This window comes from Linepithema humile, chromosome 3 (assembly GCF_040581485.1).
Source record: "Linepithema humile isolate Giens D197 chromosome 3, Lhum_UNIL_v1.0, whole genome shotgun sequence".
Lineage (NCBI taxonomy): Eukaryota > Metazoa > Arthropoda > Insecta > Hymenoptera > Formicidae > Linepithema > Linepithema humile.
The window spans coordinates 27,678,700-27,702,696 of record NC_090130.1 but is presented as its reverse complement, the minus strand read 5'-3'; the positions used below and the strand labels follow the sequence as shown (position 1 = coordinate 27,702,696).

The 23,997-nt window shown below is 39.9% G+C and overlaps 2 protein-coding genes across 6 annotated transcripts in view; both read right to left on the bottom strand.

Annotated features, from left to right (window-relative positions):
• The window catches only part of Amph (amphiphysin), a 33,150-nt gene extending 22,034 nt beyond the window's left edge, over positions 1-11,116 (bottom strand). For 2 of the 4 annotated variants that reach the window (XM_012378749.2, XM_012378751.2), the window contains exon 1: positions 10,854-11,116. In XM_012378749.2, coding sequence (XP_012234172.1) covers positions 10,854-10,922 — 69 coding nt within the window. In that variant the 5' untranslated portion in view covers positions 10,923-11,116. The remainder of the gene's footprint in view (positions 1-10,853) is intronic. The other 2 variants (XM_012378750.2, XM_012378752.2) reach the window with 1 other exon arrangement.
• Positions 11,117-12,654: 1,538 nt separating this feature from the next.
• Mapmodulin (acidic leucine-rich nuclear phosphoprotein 32 mapmodulin) lies at positions 12,655-23,970 on the bottom strand. Of its 2 annotated transcripts, none has more exons than XM_012378748.2 (8): positions 23,396-23,970; positions 17,040-17,183; positions 16,681-16,800; positions 16,486-16,598; positions 16,283-16,398; positions 16,095-16,168; positions 15,789-15,876; positions 12,655-15,540 (listed from the first exon to the last, which is right to left on the bottom strand). In XM_012378748.2, the coding sequence occupies exons 1-8, from the start codon at positions 23,441-23,443 to the stop codon at positions 15,464-15,466; spliced, it is 780 nt and encodes a 259-aa protein (XP_012234171.1). In that variant the 5' UTR covers positions 23,444-23,970; the 3' UTR covers positions 12,655-15,463. The 2 variants fall into 2 exon arrangements, with proteins under 2 accessions (XP_012234171.1, XP_067207051.1); XM_067350950.1 differs by lacking the exon at positions 23,396-23,970 and adding an exon at positions 19,489-19,867.
• Positions 23,971-23,997: the final 27 nt, after the last annotated feature.

Genomic DNA, 23,997 nt, shown 5'->3' with positions numbered 1-23,997 from the left:
TGATAAACAATACCACGCATGTATGAAAAAAAGAGTAATAATCGCGCGGTTGTTTGAAATATAAAACAATTTCATCTCACGCGTTTTCTAAATTATTCGCGTTTAACAGACAGTCTTTGCGCAAAAATGGAAATCCGATATCTGATATTCCGAGATAAATTCGCGCTGAACATTCTTATTGAAAGTACATTCAAATATTTGTCTGTCGTGTTCACTTTTTTGGCGCCTGACAATGCGTCTGGCGTCAGTATTCTCTAATAATAGAATTAGGCCGTAACCCACTATCGCCCGACTACCGCGAGAGACCTAAAGAAAGAAATTTATCTCCAATAATAATCATCGTGAATGAATAAACTTGTCTAATAATATTTCGGATACACTTCTTCAACAATCATTCCATTAATAATATTATTTACATACTCAATAATTAATATGTGTGTTAGATAAGTTAAATCTGTTTGTTTGATTGTGCCATCGGACTAGAATATGTCAAAATTAATTAAAAATTGAACGTCCAATGCTAAATGCGGGACGAAACTAGGGTCTCTATCGCTAAAAATCGCTGTCAAGCTCGCGAATGTCCGTCATTCGGCTCGTGCTTGGCCATTTACGTGCCTTCCTCGCGATGCTTGCTTTTCCCGGAGAGCGATCACCGTTAACGATTTATTTGTCTTTGGTAATGTATCCACTTACGGTGCAAATGGGCGTAACTTGCATGCATACGAAGCATGCTATTAAGCTATTTTGCGTTTTAGCCGCGGCAGGACAGAGTCCCGTTCGAGATTAATGGAACCCTATTTATCGTGCTACATGTCATACGCGCTGAAAATACGAAAACCAAAGACAATATACTCGGAAAGTCTGCTTATAAATTTCTTTTCTTAGATCAAATAGATAAATCACTTATAAATTAAGCGTGCGCGCCAGCGATTAGCGTAATCGATAAAATGCAGATGCTCGATCGCCGCATCATCTGGCAGACACGCCCGATACCGGCTAACCAGCTTTGTCAGCGTTACATCATAAGCGCGAAACGCGTATAATCGGGACTTATGACGTTGTGCGACAAATCGGGGTGTCTTAAGCTCATCGGTAAAAGCGACTTTCCGAACGGCGAATGCGCCGATGACCGCTGTCGGGTCGAAATAATTCAAGTGCGAATCAAGTATGCAAATCGACGCGAGAAAACTCGCATGCATCGAGATATGTCGAGCTCGTTCGTGTATCGTGTGAAGGTTTCTCAAGTACGTTGTTTATCTCTCTCGGATTGATATCGTCAGCGTTTAACGTTAATTGAAATTCACCGAGATTGCAAAAATGATTTTCAACTAATTCTGTTCCGCGTTTTAATAACGAAACGTTGAATTAAGTAATTTGAAATGGCGAAAATTTAGTTACAGGATAGAAGAGAAGAAGATCGATGGCAAGCGGTGATGAAATTCAACTCTTAAACATAGATTTATGGAAAATCTATAATTGTTATTATTACATAACACTTTACACGCGCAACATATTGGAAAGCAAGTGCGAAAAAGTAAATTTCGAAGATTTTTCTAGATTAATCTGTCTCGCACAAAGTAGCATAAGCTACTTCAGTCCAAACAAATAATCGAATAGTCAAAGCAAGCTCGTTCAAAGAATTTCAAAGACGATATGCTTCGCATGCTAGCGTCGGGGAGTCAAACAAAATCGCGCGAAATCTATTTTCGCGTGGCAGCGTCGAGTGCACGTTACTAGGCCACGGAGATCAATCCGCATAGATCTAGATCCGGCGTGTGTGGCAGGTGATCTCGGCCTGAATTCGCAGCCTAATTGGTCGGAACGAGCAACGGGCGAATCCGTTCCATTTCCGCTTAGAATGCGTGTCGAAACGGGCCGCGGTCTCCCACTCCGCGCGGATCGCACCTTCACGTCACTTCCTGCCGTGCCCGCAATTCCGTATGCAATGACGAGTGCTTGTACGGTTGCGCCAACGATGACGACGACGACGACGGCCACAACCGAGAACTCACTCGTAACCCAGGAAGGCTCCCGTTATCGCGCGCGAAGATACCGGGACCGGCGTGTGTACCGGAGATCAAATCCTGTTCGTCGGGTGCTCGCAATCGAGGCCCGTTTCCTTTTCGTACGCGCCAAGCCGGCGGAATTGCTTCACGGCTGCGTACGAGAGTCTTCGTGTCACCGTGATACGCATTGATGGCGTTGCGCGAGAAATCGTGAATCTAATCAAAATCGTGATCGATAAAATAATTCCAGCTCCGTGACATCTTGCTTCGCGAAATATTAGTTTTAGTAACATTGAAAAGTGTAGATTCTCTTACACGGTTCTTGTACTGCGATATCGTTATCGTGTCTCTTTATCTCCTCATCAACATAACATGTGAAAAGTTTTACTGATTGTGAATCGGGAAAGGTTTCCTTTCAGATGTGTCGATTTTTTGATAAACATGAGTGTATAAGTGAATATTATCATAACACTTCTAATATTTGTCCGAAATTATTATACGGTTTAGGTATTTTAATGTTAAGAATATTAATTTCTGCAATGTAGTTTGATTTTTAAATTCTGACCTGAGCTTAAAATTGACACAGGTCGTCCGATCATAAATTTATATGTTAATCTCCACTGGAGTATGCTAATTCCTATTAACGGCCTTAACCTTGCACACCGAAATTCCTCAACCGGCTTAAATTTCGTGTTAAAAAACACAAAGTTCTCTGATACAAATGGGCCCTCATAACGCCGCGAGGAAACATTTGGAGGTCGGAATATTGAACCGGTACCGAAGAATCCTGTTTCGCAGGTGGTTATAACAGATCTTCCCTCAACACCGACGCATCGGGATTGCCTCACGAGTTTTTTTCAGATCCGAAAAGTCTCGTCGCGCCCCTTTGCGTATTTTACAAAGTTTCCAAATGTGATACAAAAAATCTTTCCGACAAAGTAATCTAACAAACTTAAAGGGAAAGAGAGAGTTGAGTGTTTTAGTTGGAAAAACTCTTCCTTCAACAAAGACATCGATAAATGAATTTATAAAGAATAGGTGTTTTTAGTTCATATAAAATCATAATCATACATTATGCACTGTCAGACATGCGATAATTTTGAATATATATAATAATTGTTACTTATTAATTTCTCCGATATATAATTACACATAATTGTGATGTCTAACAATGTTATGAAAAAGATGAAAAGCATCTTCCGTCATGATTATACGAGGAAAACAGGAATGAACCAATTCAAATGCAAAGTGAATTCCTGAAACGGTAAAATTTTTGCTTGTTCGGCAGAATCTTAAAGAATGGGCGGGATCATTGCGATACCGTAAGTTGGAAAAGTCGCGGGAATCGGTGGTTATTAATACCCGTAAGCTACGTCACTCGTGGTACGCCCGCGCGATATTTCCACAGCCACGTATGCTCCCGACGGATGATGTAAGAAGGAAATGCCTGCCATCGAACGCAGGTTGTTCCGCCGCGAGACGCGTGCAATATAGCTGGACCTTTCTCCCTTTATCACATGAATTTTTCTGCCATTTTTTTGCAAAAAATGCAAATTTTATCGCAAATCTCATTTGAATACGGGAACGCGTAAAACGCAGACGCATTCTCCCAACTGATGCATATTTAGAATTTAATTCCGTTATTTCTTTTCTCTCCTAGCAGTCTTGTATTCTCATTTCAGTGAGATTAAATGTCACTTATTAATACATAAAATATCACGAAATTTTGATTAATATAATAAAAAGAAGACGCGCGATGTCACGAAAAAGATTTTGATATATATTATTATTATAATGCTTCGGAGAAACTTTTTATCCATAGCAAATATATTCCACTGGACATATTTTGAGGATTAAGAGAGGAGCTCCATCATAGACAGAACGAAGGAAAAAGAGCAAGTAACGTAAAAACGCGTCAGAAGTAGGAAAGAGGAACGAGCGTAATGTAGGAACGTGTCGTTAGAAGGCAAGCAATAAGCACAAAAAATATGACATGAAGGGTGACGAGAGACGAGGCAAAAAGAGAGTCCGAGAACGATCACCGTCTTCGTCTGCATTTGTCGTGAGCTGTATTTATAACGAGTCCGCTGGACTCAGGCCAGTGTTATCGGCTCTCGACGGTGCGGATTCAAACGATTGTGCAAAACTTCTTCGCGATAAATATTACATGGAGATGAGCAATAATTGACGCATTTATACGTCGATTCCAAATGTTTGATTTTCTAAATATTAACATTTTTAACGAAATATCTACAAAAAAATAACTATTTTAAAATTAATAATTAAAAAAAGATTAGAAATTTCAATTCAAATTTCGCAAAATAACATGCCATAATGTACTTGAAAATTTTAAATACTGAAAAATTGTAATTAAGAAAAAAAATACAATTAAGAAATATAATGAAATAATTCTCTGTTTCATGATTGCTCATTATTTGGAATAATAATTGAAATCATGATTTATTAAATTAACATAGAACTGCAACATAATAAGGCAAGAAAGAGCTAGAATTTTATCCTTTTTTTGTCTACTTTGCCGCTTTTCCAAACAACGAGGTTTTTATCGCGCTCGTTACCTCATCAATAAGTCATGGGAGAGACTTTGGACGAGGGGCGAAAGGAATGTTTGGCGCACAGTGGGTGTCGCTAATTTTAGTAGAAAACCGGAGCGTCTATATGTGTTGCCGCACAGGTCAGCGACGACGTTCGCAACTGATAGACGCATTTTCGCAAAGTTGTGAGAGCGCGCGAAGATACGAGAAAAACATTGATAGATGCAATTATCGATGGAAAGAAAAAACCTTCGCCATCATTAGCTATCATTAGATTTCATATTCATGGAGTAAAAAATCGCGACGATAAATCATGAAAAAGATGATAATCGGGTCAAATCGTGTTACAAGTATGAAAAAAAGAAAATGCATAATGAATGTCTAAATATTTTAACGTGAAAAGAAACGACGATCATTATTTCAGCGTATAAATCTCATTTCTCTTCGCTGAGCGGACATCGACAAGTGCATGCAAGTGTAAGAATTAAACGCGTGTCGATTGCCTTCGCGAAGGAGAAACATTCACGCAATGTTACTCGCGGGGCTGAGTATGTGCACCGAGGGACGCCTTTCTATTTGAGAAGAAAGGTCATTCGGATGCCCGTCTCAACTATGCCTTTCTTCCATTACACTTCGCGCGATCGGACTCTCTTGGATTATCTCCAAAGCATTCTCCAAAGTGATGAGAAACTAACGGAGACGCGGCGATTAACGTCGGAGAGTAATTAACGTTTAAGCTCGGAATCGCGGGGCAATCAAAAGATAAACTCGCCTTGCATTTTTGCGAACCGCAGCGCAAGTTGTGCGCTTATGCGAAGTACTCCGATATGAATTTATTTACTATTCAAATGACTTGCGCAACGCAAAGAATATATTGCGCCGCTACGGTCGCGATTAAGCACGAAAGCTCAGTGGAATTTTTGTGTGCAAGGTCGAGAAACCTTTCGGAGAATTAATAAGCGCCACTTAATTAAAAAGAAATTCATTTCAATAATATTGCAATAATTACAAATGTTATTCATTTGTACTTCAATGTTTCGTTATTAAGCGTTATTCGCGTTAAAAGTAAGTATTAAATCTGCGAATAAAATTAAGAGTTAAAAATAAAGCTTGTATAATCCTTTCTCGAAGAACGCTGACTACTTTTCTCAGACCGTGTATCATTAATCCGTCTGACGCAGCGAAATCTAGACGCATTCGTGACCGCTTCTAATCTAAGTGCAGATTGCACTTTTATATTATGATATGCGTGAGTTAACACACTAAGATAGATACAAGATTTTATTAAATGCACTGGCACGGCTGTCTAAGCAAAGATTGTATCTTTATATGAAAAGGAAGTAAAGAGAGGAAATAATTATATACATCGAATATTTTAAATAATTATATGTATAGAAAATCAAAGCTAACAAGCTGAAGTAAAAAGCTTTAGAAACAATAACAGGACAAATACTAGCTATCGCAATTTACACATTCATTTGGCAAAAATTCGTACGGCATGTTTGAAAATTATGGCTGAACATATTCGTCAAAATAAACCGCTCCAAAAACCACTAAAAGCAAATAAGTATCTAAAAGTTTTGATTTTACAAAGATAAATATTAAACAAATCCTATGTTTGAGAAATATTCTGTAACGCGACGGAAACGTGAAACGCCGTGGAAGTCAAAAGCGACGGCTCTCCGAAAGCCGCGGGCTCGTAGATATATTTGCCGACGACGGGGCGTCGCGGGGCGTCCGGGGACGTGTCCTGGGGACGAGAATAGTAGCCGTCTCCCGGTCGCGCGAGGTGGGACACACTTAGAAATCTAGCGTCTAGGAGAACGACTGCGAGACGACGGCGAGCGATTAGGAGACTTCCGCGCCGCGAAACGAAAAGAAATTCACCGGGAATAAAAGCGCCCTGGTCGTTGGAGAACGCAGGCGGAAATAGACATCCGGAAGTCGCTCGGTATGAGAGAGAGAGAGAGAGAGAGGTGATCGATCTGACAAGACACGTTTTAGTTTCTAACGCGTCGAAGAAATTAGATTACGAGACGCAAACGAGCCTCGAAAAATTTTACTATTTAAAAAGCGAGGTGAAACGTCCGACGTTAACGTCGTTTCGACGTTGCGTGGCGCGCAAAAGCGAATGTCAATTCTGCGATACCGCAATTCGGACACTTGCGGTGCGCTCTGGAAAACCCAAGTCTGTTCTCTCGCCGCGCATTTAATGCTGAATGTGGTTTTTGCGTCATGACCTATGTCAGCGATCTTTACGTTGGACGATCAAAGATCTGAGTAAAACAAAAAACCACACTTACCGCTGAATGCGACTTGAAATAACAGTGGAAAGCGTGAAAAGCATGGAAGAAATCCGGAACCTCTCGATATCGCTGTTATTTTGTTTTGTTCATAAATATTGTTCATTCCGGACATTAATCATTCTCGTAATTGTGAGTCCATCAACATCGCAATTAGTGACAGTATCTGATATAGGAGTTGCTGACAGTAATTACGGTCGTGTGAGGGCTCCTTTATGGTCACCGGCCCACACTAACTTTCTTCGCCTCGAGTATCAGTTGAACCTTTTGCACACGAGTGCAAGTGTGCCCGATACACACGATCCTATCTATCATATTACCTCTTCCTACTTTGCAATGTGCGGATAATAGTTTCACGAAGGAAAAAAAAAAGAATAAAAAAACTTAGTCGCACTTGATCCTTTCGCTCCTTCTGGCGGTGTGCAACGTAATCCCCGAGTGTTTTCAACTTTGCTTCTCCGCGACTAACGGGTTATATATGTCCCGCGAGAAAGTTACACAGATGAGTAGCTTTTAAGCGATCAAAAATATTTATGCGCACGTATAATGAATACATGTAAAGATATAGTACGCAATAAATTGTAAAGCAGACAAATAATTACTATTTGCCTCGTATAAATATTTTAGCGAGACACAAGATTGTTTAATCTATTATTTATGTGGATAATGAAAAATTATTCGGTCAAGAAATAATTCATCAAGATTATCCACTTAAATTTAGAATGTCAGAAACAAATGAAATATATATCAGCATTATTAGAATGTCTTAAATGAAGAACATGTTATAATAATCTCGAACTTTCACTACGTGTAATGTAATTATCTTTAATCGTTTAATACGTCCGCTAAAAAGTCAAAGAACGATGTCTATATGTTATTTTCTTCGCTCACGCTATAAATACTGTGCAAACGCGCTTTCCCGTTTCTGTCTTGTTCGAACGATATCGGTTATTGCTTCTAGTCGTTCTCGAGCAAATAAGACTCAAAGAACTTCCACGGCAACACGATTAAACTTTTCTTATTATCTGCAAAATTTTTACACCGCTAATATATTTTTCGAGCTAATGATAGACTGGAGAAGCGAAAATAACAAATTTACTTCACTAATAGTATCGTAACGTTTTTTTCAGAATTTTTAAATCATGTTTTTGTGAGATATTGCATTTCGTTGAAAAAAAAATCCGAATTCTCTGGTTGAGCCTATTTGCGTCTCGATTAAATTATTCAAATCGAGTCTCGATTCAAATCACATTCTCGATTTGTAGATATAAGACCGGTTTTATACTATTAAGTCAAAAGGTAGCTCTCTTTCCCTGTCCTCAAACTGAGTCAGAATACCAAACAAATTAGTAATCATTTGTAAACAAAATTTTGTCAAAAATTAGATAAAGAAATCCATAAATAATTGCTTTGCAAATTTGTTCTCCGCAGTCACATTTCATTTTCCTGTCGAAAATAAGCACGCTTTCTCAATTTCATACGCTTTCTCATTTTTTTTCAAAGTGAAGTTGTATTAACATCATCTATTGTTATTCAAGTTACGCTATATTTTCATCCGTCGTGGTACAACAACCGGGAAATCCATGATTTTAAAGACGCGAGAGAAAAATCGCGAACATTGTTATTCGTACCGAGAACTCCGAGCGAATGCACATTGCGAATTGCGTGACACGAAGAGTCGCTTATGCAATGCTTATGCGATGCATCAACGAGAGGTCCTCGGCGAAGGCGCAGGTACACGCTCTGGATGCCGAAGTGCGGAAGTGGCGATGCGTCGACGTGCTACATCACGAATGCAATCTATAATGCACCTTGAGAAGTCCCTCTCTCTATAGAACCCTCCGCGCCCCTCCCTAAGCAAATTTCCGTGGTACAGTTTGTATCAGCGGTTCCCAAGCTATTAATCGCAAATCCGCGGGGATTGAATCCGTATTAATGCGCACTTTAGTACATACGCAATCTTTCGATACGCAATCTAAATATAATTATTGCATTTGCAAACAAATAATGATCAGGGCCGCAGAACATCACAAAACAGTTATCGATGAAGCAATAAAAATTTTACATAATGTAGAAAAATATAAAAAAACAAATACACATGTGTGGCACATAAGTGAATAGTTTAATACAAACTTTTTTAGACGAAAATATATTAATCAATGTAGAAGAAAAGTTAGCGTGGGTTTTGTGAATGATTTGTCCAAAATAAAGAAAAAAGGTGCGTGGCGTAAGCATCTTTGCGGAAATAATCGCTCATATTGTCCGAGGGGAAAAGTAGAGAAATTCTCCGGCTTTCCTCTACTTTGGACAATCATCGCGGATGAATTGTCCGAAGTGGCTCGCGTGAACGACGTTTCCACAAATATGATCGTTCACGTTGAATGACACGGGAAGAGAGAGAGATTCTTCAGTTGCCGCGAAATGAATCATCAAAAGTGAAACATGTAAACAGTGTTTCGTCCTGAGCGATTCGTGAGAACGTTAGAAGGCTTCGTTTCGCCGTAAATGTGCGCGCATTTATATTTAATCGCAGCGATCATTCGTCTCAGACTCGGTATAATATAGCGTCCTATCTATCTAATATAGCTGTCATATCAGTTCCGCTTCGGATCGAGAACAACCGATGTCACTCTGTGACGTGAAAATCGAAGGAAACTGTCAAATGCAGGATATTCATCGTTTTGCCTCTAAATTATGAAATAATAATTAGTTTCCTTTCTAAGATATCGATTATCATTTCCTCAGAAAAGATGATTTAAATTTGGATTAATTTGTCGAAAACCGCAATAACGGTTTCTTTAAAATGCATCAAATATCGATATTCGCATTGTAGATTAAAATGTCAATAAAATTAGAAAATGTTTCTCACTTAATACTTTACCGAAACTTATGTGTCAATCGAGATATTAATCAAGTTTGCCAAATGTAATGACTTCATTTTTGCCAGCGATGTTTTCGCTAACAAAAAGATGAAAAATTCCAGGATGATACTAGAGCATTTTGTAATCGCTACGAATCTTTAAGGCAGTTTTTATATGACAAAAATCGTAGATCATGTGCAACGAGGCGTGTGCGGAGCACGCGATCGTCGTCGATAACAAAGTTAGTGACGTGCAGTCAGATACACCTATGCACGCGCAATTTTCTGTGTTGGAGCAAACTCAGTGGGCGTTGCATAATTGTCGTTTCGAACGATACCGCTTCGCGAGAACGAATTACTGCGAATATGTTTACTGATTATGTAAGATCGCAGTTTAGCGCGGCGATGAAGCGCCAACGCTGGCGAAAAGCGTGACTACAATATTTTAAAGACAGAATGTCGCTTCGCTTTTTTACTAAACATTCTAGAATAAACGCATTAGGCAGCATCGTCAATTTTTTTCTACCGATCGACTCGTTCGACAAGTTACGCGGAATAAATCATCTCATCGATTACTCGCGCCGTCTTTCCGTTCGCTGTTTTTCAAGAGTGCGTATTTTCACAGTAAATCATTTATTAATATCGCGTAACACATGATTCTATACAACATAATTTTGATTGACGAATACGACATTGAGAAAACTTCGCGGAAGATCATTTTCATGTGAAACAATTGAAACGCGATCTTCCCCGTACACTGGCGCTTACTTTTTTTTCAATTTCGTTACAAAACAAGTTTTTTATTGGTCAAGGTCGCAGTCAGTGTTGTTTTGCTTTCTAGGTAATGATTGTACGTCTAATTCAAGCAAAATTTGAACGTTGCAAGATTTAATTACCGAGACGAGATGTAATTATCGTGCTGCGGCGACGCGAAATGTCAACCGTGACGTTGCCGAGCACCGCGACGCGACGTGGAGGTTATGGTCAACGTTAGCCGTTCGCAAATCTTCGTGTTTCCGCTTCGCGAGAACGCATCGGAGTCGTTCGCGACATTCGCGAGCGCTCGAGGACAGCGAACGAAAAGAACCTGTTAGAAGAGTGCGAGAGAGAAAGAGAGATGGAGCACACTTACCTTTTCTTTCGCTCTGCCCGCGTGTTTTTGCACTGTCTTCGCGATTAACGCGCCCTTGCTCTCTGCCATGATGATTCCGGAGCGTCGGTTGCGGAGTGCCAGAGTCCCGAAAAACACGCGTAGCACTTAAAACTCTCTCAACTTGCGACGCGGCGGACGGCTCACAGCTTTGCGCAGGGGGGAGGCAGCGGCACGCCGATTTGCACGGAACGACACACACGTAAGGAAGCGCGGAGACACACTGAGAGCGCGACAGCGCGTAAACCAACGTGACCCTGTGCGCAGCTGCGATGGCGCGCACAACGCCATCTTGTGCTGCGAAAACGCAAACAAGTGGATAAATAGTCGTGCCTTCACATGGTAACAAAAAGAAATTCAAAAGAGATCATTTCGTGAAGTTAATGAATATTTTTCTCAACTTCACAAAACGATTCCAAAGACTAAAGTAAATAAGAAATAACGAATCTACATGAGAAATCTATACGCATTTTGTAGAATACATCGTCAAATTTAAAGTCAATAAATCTTAAATATAACTGTGTAATTATAACTGTGCAAGTTATGTGCAAAATTATGCATCTACATAATTATATAACAAACAAATAACAGCACTCACCAGCTCGGCTACTGCAGTTTACTTCGGCTGTAGATTTCATCGTCAAATTGCCCCGCATTATCGAAAAATCGATGAATTAAGGAAATTCACATTTATTGATGGTTGCACACACTACCGGGACTCAATTTATGCATTTCATTTTCGAAAGGATGCTAAAATCGTGGACAAAAAACATCCGCAAATTTGTTACAAATTATACGAAATGTATATGCAAAATAAAACGCTTTTTACTCTCGCACACATAAATGTAACGGATTACTGTTACCTTACACGTTTGGCAGCTGGTTCAATACTGTATATATATGCATTATTAGCAACCAAACAATCGACGACTATCTTGGCGATCACGCGCAGATCGTTACGTATAAATAAACACGTAACAATTATTTTATCCGACTAATTTTGACTTAATTCCGATGAGTTGAGTGGTTTAACATCCTGCATCTGAAAACAACATTGCGCTTTAATAGTTTTAAACAAATATAGCCATTAATTTCATGTTTGTCGTATCAGAATCTGTATTCATTGAGAGTGTAACCTGTTTTAATCCACGATGGAGCTTTCAACGAAATGCCGCTAATCGCGAATACTCGCTATAATACACTCCAGCGATCGCCCGTCATTTTAATCTGTACTCGATAAAAATTCACACTGTTATGCACTTTTAAGACGAATAAAATATGCGGATTAATCGCGGAGTGTTTGTGCTTTGCGTTCCAAACGGACGTGTTGTAAAAAAACTGTCTAGTTTGCCGAAAGAGTTGCGCGCGCAGAATCGAAATATTTCAACTGGACGGGCCACGTAGACTGCAGCTGCCTAGCTGTTAAATAAAATTAACTGTAGAAATTAGAAATAAAATAATTATGAAATAAATTGTATAAAATCTTTAGAATAATACTACTAGTTGTTCGTATATATAATTTTATTTACGTATATCCAATTGATTAGGCTAATCTTAATGATTAATTAAAAAGATCGACGAGCTTTTGTTCATTAAAATAATCAAAAGATAATTCTAAATTTAGAAATGTCTTGTGAGAATAATAAAAGAAAAGATCTGAAAGATCTCTTTTACAGCATTGTGCATAAACCTATTTTCTCAAGACATTTTATGTTAAAAATAATAATGAAAAAAAAAGTAAAAAATTAGGTTTAGTCATCAGCACATATCGGACACACTATCATTGATTTGTAAATGGTTTTATTAATAAATTATCTTTTCTTATTTTGTGTGATGAGGATTGCTCGAAATAAACAAACGTTATGATAAAAATCCACTTTAACAACGGAACAGACAGACAATACACAGATGTAATATATGTGATAATAGAGGGTGATAGACAAATTTCCTTTTCTCTCTTTTTTTTTTCCCCTTACTTAAATGGTCTATCCAAAATCGCAATTGACAAAAGTGTATTACATGTGTGTATGTCGCGGGGCGCGCGAAATGTGTCTTTAATTATTTATAATTTAAATTCTTAATTATTTATAATTTAACTCTTAATACGCTTCCGCGCGAGCCGCAATTACAAATTGCCGTAGATCAGAAATTTACAGATTTGGACCTGTACACGTTCATATACTCATTGTACCTAATATAAATTTGCTTTTTTAGTCTTGGAAAAATTGGATAAGGCCATAACCAAACTGGCGACAAGGAGGCGCCAGGTCCTCGACTCTACCGTAATTATTATTTTTTTTATTCTTCTTTTTTCTTATAAAATCAATCTTCTCTTACCAACTCTCATTCGCCATCACACTTCCATCCATTCTCACACGATTACGTAGTTAATTGGTTATCCCGGTCCAGTCTCTACTCGTCACAGTCTCACCATTAACTACATCGTCTGATCCATCCTGCGAGTCCTTTTTATCTTGCGCCTGTTTCGTTAAGTGTCTCTCTCTCTCTCTCTTTCTCTCTCTCTCTCTTTTCGCATTTCCTTTTGTTCTCATTCTAAGTCTAATTTTGCGTTTCTGACTTTAGTACAATTCAAAAGTGCGAAAGCGCAAGTGTAAATATTTTATTTCTTAAAATCATACTCGTAAATTTATCCTTAATCATAATATTGATGAATCTCCATTACTTATCATCTTCGCACTTCATTATTCATCACGAAATGTATCAGCGCAATGGTAACTTCAGAGACAGAAATTAAAGGTTGATCGCTAGACGCACACGATGTTGACTTTTGTTTCCGTAGTAATTCGTTCCAAAGACTGAGACCTGCTGCAGTTACATAATGTTATACAAGAATCCCATCATCAATCAACAGAATGCTTTGGCATACACAGGATACCTAGAATTATCGTATCTCCTTCCAGTTACAAATCATTTATAACGAGTCACCCCTTTTCTTCTTCTTGCAAAAATAATTCATTACAAATTTATGGCAAATTTTCAAACCTCAATATCGTACATTTTGATAATTAAAAATTAAACTTGCAGTAAAGAAATTTAAATGAAGAAAACAAAGATATTTTTTTGACATTTATTGTTTCTCTTTCGATTTTTGTTAAGTAGTTTCCTATTATACATAAGTGTGAAAGAAAATACGATAGCTCTGTGATGCCCTATATACATATAAAAAAGGAAAAAAAAAAAAGAATTGAATTATATAACTGTACAATTACCATCAAAAGTAGATCATCATAAATTGTAGTAATAATCAAATTGATTCTTTTGTTATATTAGAGCACAACATTTACGCAATGCCCGAGGGTAAATAACAATAATCCTAACAGCCATACGTAATTGCCGTTGTGTACATAGAACATCTGGAACTTAAAGCTTACTAGAAAAAAGTCCAAGTTAGGATAACACCATGTCCGCGTTCACGCGTAACGGTCGACACGTCGATCGAGGTGTATTGGAGAATTTTGTATTTTGGATATAAACTGTTCAACTTTTCCCGCTGCCGTCGGAATCACGCGTGATTGAAAACAACAGTGAATATTATATTATTTTCTATCCGCTGAACCGATCGTTTTTTGCTGTTACGTTGCCGGATCGTAAGATTACCGTAGTATGGAGATCTTGATCGCGAAAAAGTATGCGCGTATTCGCTATCGTTTATAGCGAAAGTCCCGTTTTTTGTTTTACTGTGCTCGCTCTCTCTCTCTCTCTCGCCCCCAATTCCTATCTCATCCTTGTCGGATACAGACGCTCGCGTATACGAGCGTAACGTATTATTATTTCTCTTTCTTTATTTTCTGTCCCAAAAATCACAGAGGCATATAATGCACCTCGATGTTTGGTGTAAACCTGTACAAAAGTTGTTCCTCATTTACTCTATACTTATTCACGGTACAATAATAATGTATTTAAAATGTAACTTATGTAACCTTAGTACTGATTAACGATGACCGCATTCCAGCGTGACCAGCCTTTGGCCGACTGGAGCTAACAGACAAGATGCTCCTTCACGTGTAAAACTCCACTACCTCCTGTTCTATTTCTGTCTCTTTCGCGCGCAAACACACATATACGCACAATCTTCCTCTCCCTTTCTCACTCTCACTCTCGCCCCCCCCTTCCCACCCCCTTTCCCCCCTTACGCTTTCTTACCTCGCATTATTTAATAGCCGATCTTCCCGCGTCCATTCTACACAACACCACTAATACTCTAATTTATATACTCTATATAAAATATCGTTAGTATAACTAAAACTGTGCTGTGTCCAGCTGGAATGCAGCCCTATTTTTTTTTTATGCCATCATTATCCGTTTTCTCCCCCGCCCCCCTACCTCGCCGCCTTTTCTCTTCGCATCTCCCAATACCCCCGCCTTTTACCTTAGGGTAAATCTTTTGTTGTTACATAGACAATTTTCCATGCAGTCAATGATTTACTGATAAATTCACATCACTAACTGTAGTCTGTCATTGGTCGGTCATTTTAATTTGATTCCCAGCTGTTCACTCGGCGTCGCAATTATTGTTATTATTTATATGAATTTTACACTCATTCAACAGTATCAGAGACCTGCATTCCGTCTTAAGCGATCTGATTCTCGCCTCCATCTGGCCCTCCGTCATCAATTTTTCTTCTTTTTCCTCGAACGGGAGACTCTTCTGCACAAAGCGTAATCGGTATCGTTGTACAAAGAAATAGAAATTGATTCATTTAAAAAAAAAATAAATAAATAAAAAAAACCTAATAAAGGAAAATAATAGCAAGATATAAACATAAGCAAACAAAAATTATATATCTTATCGAAATAATTCCGACATCCGGATATATACGACGCTCCGTACTTGTCATTTTTAGTTATTCTGAGTTTTAAAATTATAAATAAAAAAGATATTTTTAAGAATTATACCTTCTTCTTCGTCTTGCTCTTCATCCTCATTATCTTCATCATCATCCTCCTCTTCCTCCTCGCCCATGTAATCCTCATCGTCGCTCTCCTACATCGATATTGATTTTTAATTTTATTAAATAACTAGGTTATTGTATTACAACGTATAACCTACATATTTTCGTAATTACGCTATAGATAATGAATATCCAATGACCGAAAGACCTCAATGAACATTCTACTGAGCTTTAAGCATCCTTTTGTATCACGCTAAACGCTTGCAATTTAAACTGATTAATTATTTAATGCAAAACAAAATAAACTCACTCCGATCTTATCCTTGTAGACAGCATCTAATCCTGGATCATCATCTAAGAAATCATCCTCATCTTCATCTGAAACTACAATTTAATATGCATATTCATTATTATTGCATCTATTTTTATTCCTAATACACATTTTTGCTTAACCAAATTTTTTAAAAATTATTATACAATTAAATTTCTGCAACCAACCTTCTTCGCTATCATCATCATTGCCCTCTCCATCCCCGTCCTCATTTCCATTAACATCGTCATCCTCCCCTTCGCTTTCCTCGACTTCATCGACCTCACAATCGTCAGCATCATATCTAAATTCATGGACAGAATAATTAGCCGGTTTAAAAAAAAAAAAGACAAACGAAATAACAAAGCGAACTTGGCATATAATTACATACCCATCAAGATATCGCAGACTGGGAATAAGATTGAAGACTTTCTCCCTATAATTATCCATATTTGTCACTTCATTGTTGAAGAGATCCAAGCTCTTCAGATTCTTGAATTCTTTCTGGAATACGAAAGGATCTTACGTAAGCAACTTGGCGATAAACAGAATGCTTTCAACACGTGTAACAAACGTGAGAACTTACCAGCGGCTGTAGTGTGTCAAGATCCTTGATCTTGTTCCCGCTTAGATTCAGATGAGTTAATTTAGGGCTTGAGTCGAGCAGATTTAAACCACTCGAAATTCGATTATCGCTCAACTCCAGCTGCACAACACAAGGATAATTTGTAATTTCAGCACGTGAAAGGAAAACTTGTTCGTTGGATAAACAGACAATAGTTGTTGGTAATAATTATTGTCAACGTTTTGTCAAATCGCATTTCTTAATATCCATACATCTTTCGTTATCAACTGATTCTCATACATTAAAATACATAAACATTTTTAATTCAAGTAACAAATCAATATCTTGAATACTTTGCAATAAGCGTACAATATACATACCTTTTTAAGACTGGACAATGTTGGGAAGCCTTTTAGACTGGTAAGACCCACATTGATGAGACTTAATGACTCTAGGGCGCTGAATTCATTTGTCAGACCCACAATTTGCGTACTCCGGCAGTTATCAAGAACAAGTTCTTTGATCTGTAAGACAAACGAAAAAACACATGTGAGTCATATAATTATCTAAGATAATCATTTACATTAACAAGCAGTTTTGATTTAAATGTCAGAAGCAGATTCCAAGCAATGTAGCTTAGAATGGCATAAGTTTACGTAGAAGATTATCATGCAATTTTTCAATTAACATTAAATTGTGATAATAAAAATAGAATCTCTATCCTCTCTCCGTCGCAGTAACCGTGAAGAGCCAAGCTAAAAATAATGGGTTATTTTAGGGCATTGATATTTTAACATCTATGAATGTTTGCGTTTGAAACCTAATGCCAATCGATTGGAAATCGTACTCGAAACGTCGGACGCCTCCGAACCGTGCGTATTTTGCGCGATTTCGCTCCAGAAAAAGAAAGACAGATGATCGGAACAACGGGGCGCGCGTGTGGCAGTCGAAAAAGTCAGCCGGCGTTCTCCGCTAAAATTCAAACGAACGATAAGCTTTCGCGGGAGATGGGCTATTTTATTGATCGGAGAAAGAGAAAGGCGAGAGGGCGACAGCGGGGCCGGAAAGGAGACAGTGGCGGTGCGGGGGTGACGGGGTCCGCGCGAACGGGTGGCGGGGAAGATGAGGAAGGGCACAGGCGTGACGGTAAGCGGAGTGCATGCCGCGTCTTGTTTAGCGGCGTCGGAAAAGCCGGCGAGCGACAAGCAGGGACTGCGGCACGCGACGCCAAGCACGAGGGGTAGGGGTGGCTATCATCGATACCTCGATGCCGGAAGTATTGATGCTTCGATATTATGTCATTGCATCGCTGGTTCTCCTACTCGAGGTGACGTCAACACTTTGTCACTGGTATTCCATTTTTTCTTTTCTAATTAAACTTGATATAGTGTCGACACTCCTACTTCGATATCTCAGCATTTTTATAGCATTGTTACTTTTCTAATGATGTCTCGATACGGTTAAGTACGATATTGATAAATCATTTGTAAACTGAATCGATTCACGTTGATTCAATATAAATTAGGAATTAGAAATAAATTTTTTCTTATAACTTCTGAAACACAATATTGTAATATTTTAATCGCGGCTGTAATAAATAATTATAGTTAAGTAATTCCAAAAATGTGGCAATTTTTATCTCGCTAAATATTTATCATCACCGATGATACGATTATGAGACGATTAATGACATATTCACTACGCTTCGAAGTCTAAAAATGTTTGTTTTTTGAATACAAATTTATCTATAAATATTTCCAGCACGTTTCGTATTCGTTGATGATAATCTATTATATGCAATTTCATTATCACACACGAGGGAATAAATGACGCAAAAGATGCATTCTTAATGCGTGAGTTCTTGCGTCATCAAACCCACACAATATTTAAATACGAACGTGCAGCGTGTTTCATGTACGAATTCCTTGATTATCTCAATATCATTTTGCAGCTATATATAACTTTGTTCTCTTTTGCATTAACCCTTCCGCTAAATAAATGTCTTCTACATTCCGTTTTGATATACTCTCGTGTCTTTACAACCAATCGGTAGATTGACTATACCTAGTGCACTAATCATAACGTCATGACGAGTTATAGAAGCGGATCAATGACAGTCGCGGATCAAAGAAATCAAGAAATATATATATATATATATACATATTTCACTGTTGAAATATTTTTAAATACTTTATCTTTAATAACGCTTCGTACTTATTTTTATGCAATTTTATTATGTTGTCTCCGAAGATTGATATCTTTATCTATGCCTAAACTTCTATGCAAAATATGCTACGTTGATTTTTAAGCTCGGTGATTCTGAATTTAAACAAAACGTACAATGCGATCGTAAGAAAGAACTTGAAACTTGGGTTTCCAATTTGGAAAAATATTGTAACCATATGTGCTCTTGAACGGCACTATCGTGTCCAAGATGCACCGCAACGCGGGTGGTCAATGCGCAGTGGGAAAAGTTTCAGAGCCGTAACATACAAGAGATGCTCGTGATAGTAACAAGCACATAAATTTTGAGAGCTTTCCTCACAAAATCCTCTAAAAATAAAGCAGTAATACATAAATAACCGTAAAAATATTGAAGCAAAATCTTTTCTCTTCGCCTTGACAAAAATAATGTGCAAAATTTTCTGTGCAGTCCACCAAAGCGTATTGCAAAATTTTTCATGAATAGAATAATCTTTAAAAGAATTGTGGAGATGAAAAATTTGTTTTGAAATTTATCTAAGCACAAAAGGCCCACATTCTAACGCCACACCCTAGCTACGGCTCTGCGAACGCCCACGCACGCATCAGGCCGACGTAGTGATGCACCTGAGAAAGTCGGGCGATGCCGGCCGACATCGGCTGGGCAGGCAGCTCGGTTCGGCTCGACGATGCGATGTTCGCCGCCTCGGAAAAAAAATCCGTTCGCGGCCCCGCGCGCGCCAAGCTACGTGCGTGCGCGTGTTACTCGGCGGGCCGACCGGAATCAGCCGGTGAAATGGACTCGTCCAAGATGGCGATGCGGTGATTAGCGACGGCGTCACGAAGCGCGATCACGTACGACGACGATAAGTTCTGTACTTGCGTGCCTCGCAAAACGAGAGGCGCACGTTCGACGTGCCGGCGTCGCGGCATCGGTAGTTTCCGGCTGGCAGTGGACGCGTCTTCCGGGACGCGGTGGAAGCGTCCCGGCGCACGCCGCGGTGTAATGGCGACATCCAGCTGCCGCGTGCTTGCTTCTCTCATGGCGACGCGCGCGCTCTCGTTCATTTACATAACGCGGTTGCCGACGCGCGCGCAACTCGCTTCTTCGCCCGATCTGTCGCGCATTCTCGTTAATGACGATCGGTGGCGGCGTCTTTTTGCTAAAAAAAAATAAGTTAATTAGATAAACATATGTCGCGTTAGTTCCTAGGTGCGTAAATCATATACTGCGCATATTGCGTAACGGTTTCTATTAACGCTCTATAGACACTCTAAAACGAAATTATCTAGCAATAAAGTTCTTTAGAATTGTTTAAAATTGTTCACTGGTGGAAAAAGCACTGTTTGATAGATTTAGACTTCAAAATTGGAAACTTTCTTCACAAATTATGTAATTGCGTTACTTGTCGCGATAATCACTACGCCAATAAATGCCCTGTGCACTTTAGTAAACGACCGATGACAAAGTGTCAATAGACAAATGTTGAACAACAGGTCATTAAAAAGGTTGGCGCGATCTTTATGTCGATATTTTCGGTACGATTGAAAGTACAAACCATTACAAAATGTGATGGGTCAAACCATTGTTAGGGTTTTTAGAGGTTGTTTGTACATTTCACACTGGGATAGAACTTTTTTTTATCTTGTCACAACTTTTTTTATGCCTATCAATGATCACAATAACATCGAAGTTTCCCAAGAATAAAGATTGTTAATGAGCAAATCCCACAATAATGATGTGCACCACGTGCTTTATTGTTACCCGAAACAACGCGTATCGAAAAGAAAAATGCTGTAAATTATCAGTTGTGCCATTAGTAAAACAGAAATCTGATATGTGCAGGAAATGAAGAAAAATATCGAACAAGAGCTCTGGAAAATACTGAAAAAAATTTGCATTGAGAATATTCAATTAAGCGATTATTTAGCAAGTTATTATTTACTCCTATAGAAATTTCCAAAATTCACATATTTGAGTAAGCCAGCTTAAATACATATTTGTGTTTATTGCGAAGTTTATACAAGGATTTTCATGGAACAACTGCAATATAATCGACATAAAGAGACATCTCGTAGACGGAAGTAACGGTTTCCATTCAAATCCGATTCATTCCAACGAAGTTTTGAGGGTCGACCTAGTTTACTTGCGAAATATACAGAACAGCTAGATCATTTTTGATTATACGATTTTTTTCTAGCAAATCGATTGGCTCTATTATTACAAATACTCTGAAATTTATCTCCGTTGTCATCAATACTTATCTAAAAAAAAAAATCGCTGCATTAAAAGTGTATATATTCAACAGTGTTAAATTGCAAGGATGAAACGATTTTAATATTTCGTCTCTGCAGTCGCATTTAATTAACGGATACGTCGTGACCATTAATGGAAAATGCGATGCATTTCATCTGCAAAGCTACCAACGGAAAATCCACCATTGAAGTGTTTCACTGATTGACCCTAATCGCATTTACGGTATTGTGTCGGCATTCCAACTCACTGTTATATTTTGTTACAAATTTGTTACACAAATACTAAATGCAGACAACTGATTTAATATCAATTTATTCTAGAAATATTATTCTGTGTCATTGTTTTCTACTTCACGTATTCCAACGAAATGTTATGAAAATTTAATCACTTATAAATAATTGATTAGGCTGATCTAAACAAATAAGTGATAAAATTAAGCTGGCAACAACTTTTCTTAATGTATACAATAGCGTGAAATGACTCATATTCTTAAGTTTCTCTAAATTCTCAAAATTGCTATTCATTCGAGTAAATAATTAAACGATTACGCAGGTTTCATCGACATTTTTACATTCAATACTTTGTGAAAAAAAAACATAATAAATTATCTTTTCAAATTAAGATACGCGTATAGAAATCTATCTTAAATACACCCATTTTAAGCGACAAATTGGGCAAATAAATTTTCAGATTTGAGTGTTAACTTACTGGCGTTCGCATTTACAAAGTACATACCGAAACGATAATATTTCAATTCAAATTATTTATATAATTTGCACGATGCAAGATATAATTTATCATTATGAAAAATTAAGTCCAACTGAGTGCTGCAATATAAAAATAAAATTGCAATAAAATAAATGTCTCCATTCATATTATCTGCTTCGGAAAGGGGCAGAGAGTCAGTTCAGTCCATCATCAACGGAAGTGGACCGACAACGTGAGATCGACCACTGGTGAGATCCACCATTAATCATAGAACGCGATATAAACTCGAACGACGACGCGCCCGATCGGACGTGCGTGTCTCCGCTTTCCACGCTGCCAGAAAAACGGTCATTTCTCGAAGTCGCCTTGCGCGCGTGAACGTTAACGAAACGTATCTCCATGCGATAAGAGGAGACAGGCAGCGGGCAAGCGGGTAAGCGAGCGAGCGAACGAGCGAGATCGAGGGGCAAGCGGGGCAACGGTTGGCGCACGTAGCTACCACGCGTACCGTGCACCAGCGGCGTTTCGGCGAAGTGATCGCGCGGCGTCCTCGATCTCTCGCCCGCGTTGCGTCCGAATTTCTCGCTCGCGCGAGAGGCGAGGCGACACGACGTCGATCACCAACACGAGAACCGCTTCCGAGAGAGCGAGAGAGAAGGCAAGTCGGCCGCGTCGACACGCCGCCTCTCGTGAGATTAACAAGGCGAAATGGAGCGTAGTAGAGGCGAACATGTATGCAAGCGGGCAGGAAGGAAATAACGAGGAAAAAAACGACGCGCTCCGAAAAGATGCAGGTGGAGGCCCGAGGAGAGCCGCCGGTTTCTTATTCGGTTGCGGCGCGATAGAGAGCGGGCGAGAGCGGACGAGAGCGCGAAAAAGAGAGAACGATAAAGTTTCTCGGCGCGCCATGCCCGCTGCCTCTCGCGCGGCCATGCATCGTCAGTGCGTGCATATGCCGTCAGCCGGTCGGAGACGGCCGCACGACGAGATCTCGACAACGGACAGGCAGCCACGCGATCGCCGTCAAGACGAGAATGTCGGCGGCGGTCGAACGCGCGGCGGAGCGAAAGGGAGAGAAAGAGAGAGAGAGAGAGACGGAAGTGCGACCAGAGCGGCGTGTCGCATTAAGCTAGTGCGTGATGTTGTCGCCGCCGCCGAAACGCGAGGCAATACGGCGCGGCGATTCCGTCTCTACCCTCTCTCGTTCTCTCCCTAGGCTCTTTCCGCGGGCCGCGGCGTTACGCCGTCGACTGTTCAACGTGAGGGAATTCGGGAACTCGCGGCTTCTCTAACGACACGATGCTACGCAACATACACGAGTACGCTGGCACGCGACCGCCACAAATGCATGCTGGTTCTGTCGCGCATAATAAAGAAGCGTAATAAAGCGCGTGGGACTCTGAGAGAAATTTCGATGAGACCGCACATTACAGAAAGACGCATGCAAAGGAGAAGAGAGAGAGAGAAAGAGAGAAAGATAGGACAAGGCAAGGTACAGAGATAAAGATTGCAAGCAGCAGCGTGGAGAAATAAAGCGCAATAAAGATAAATTTAAGAGGGCTGACTTACGTCGCCGGGTTTCCTTCCCCGCTTCTCGAGTTCTATCCGCTTCTCCATGGCCGGCAGTCGGTCCCAATCGCTCGTTCTTGCTTCGCTCCGTAACGCGCACACCGTCGATCACGTCCCCGCCGCCTCGTTGCGTCGCAACACCACCGTAGTACGTTGCCAGCAACCTTGCTCTCTCTCTCGGGCCGGGAATATAATATGACGGACGGACACAGCCGAGCCACCACGGTCGGTCACCGGACAGTGCGCGGACAGGTATGCCGCCGCCGCCGTTTCTGCCGTGCGTTACGCGGCCCGCTTGGCGTGCGTGCGTGCGTGCTTACGCCGTTTCTCGCGTGCCGAAAAAAGCGCGGCGATGAGAAGCCGATCCGACACCCGCGGTTCGATTCTGGTCTAAAAAGCCCTTACGCGCCGCGTCTCCTACGTGTCTCTACGCTGCACCTCGCCGAACTGTGTGGCGGTGTCCCCCCACACACAACAACACAAGCCGTACCGGAGGCGGGAAACGAGACACATGTCTGGCACTACTTTCGAAGCGACCAATCGGACGGCAGGCGCGATCCGCCGCGCCGACATCTGTTATCATCGCGACGAAGTAGTGCGGA

Bases quoted from the DNA above. Each gene is read 5' to 3' on its own strand.
- Mapmodulin (XM_012378748.2), bottom strand. From the start codon at position 23,443: ATGGAGAAGCGGATAGAACTCGAGAAGCGGGGAAGGAAACCCGGCGAC. The intron at 16,801-17,039 runs GTATGTATATTG...TGTGTTGTGCAG, and splicing joins CATTGTCCAGTCTTAAAAAG to CTGGAGTTGAGCGATAATCG. The intron at 16,399-16,485 runs GTATGTAATTAT...CCATGAATTTAG, and splicing joins AGTCTGCGATATCTTGATGG to ATATGATGCTGACGATTGTG.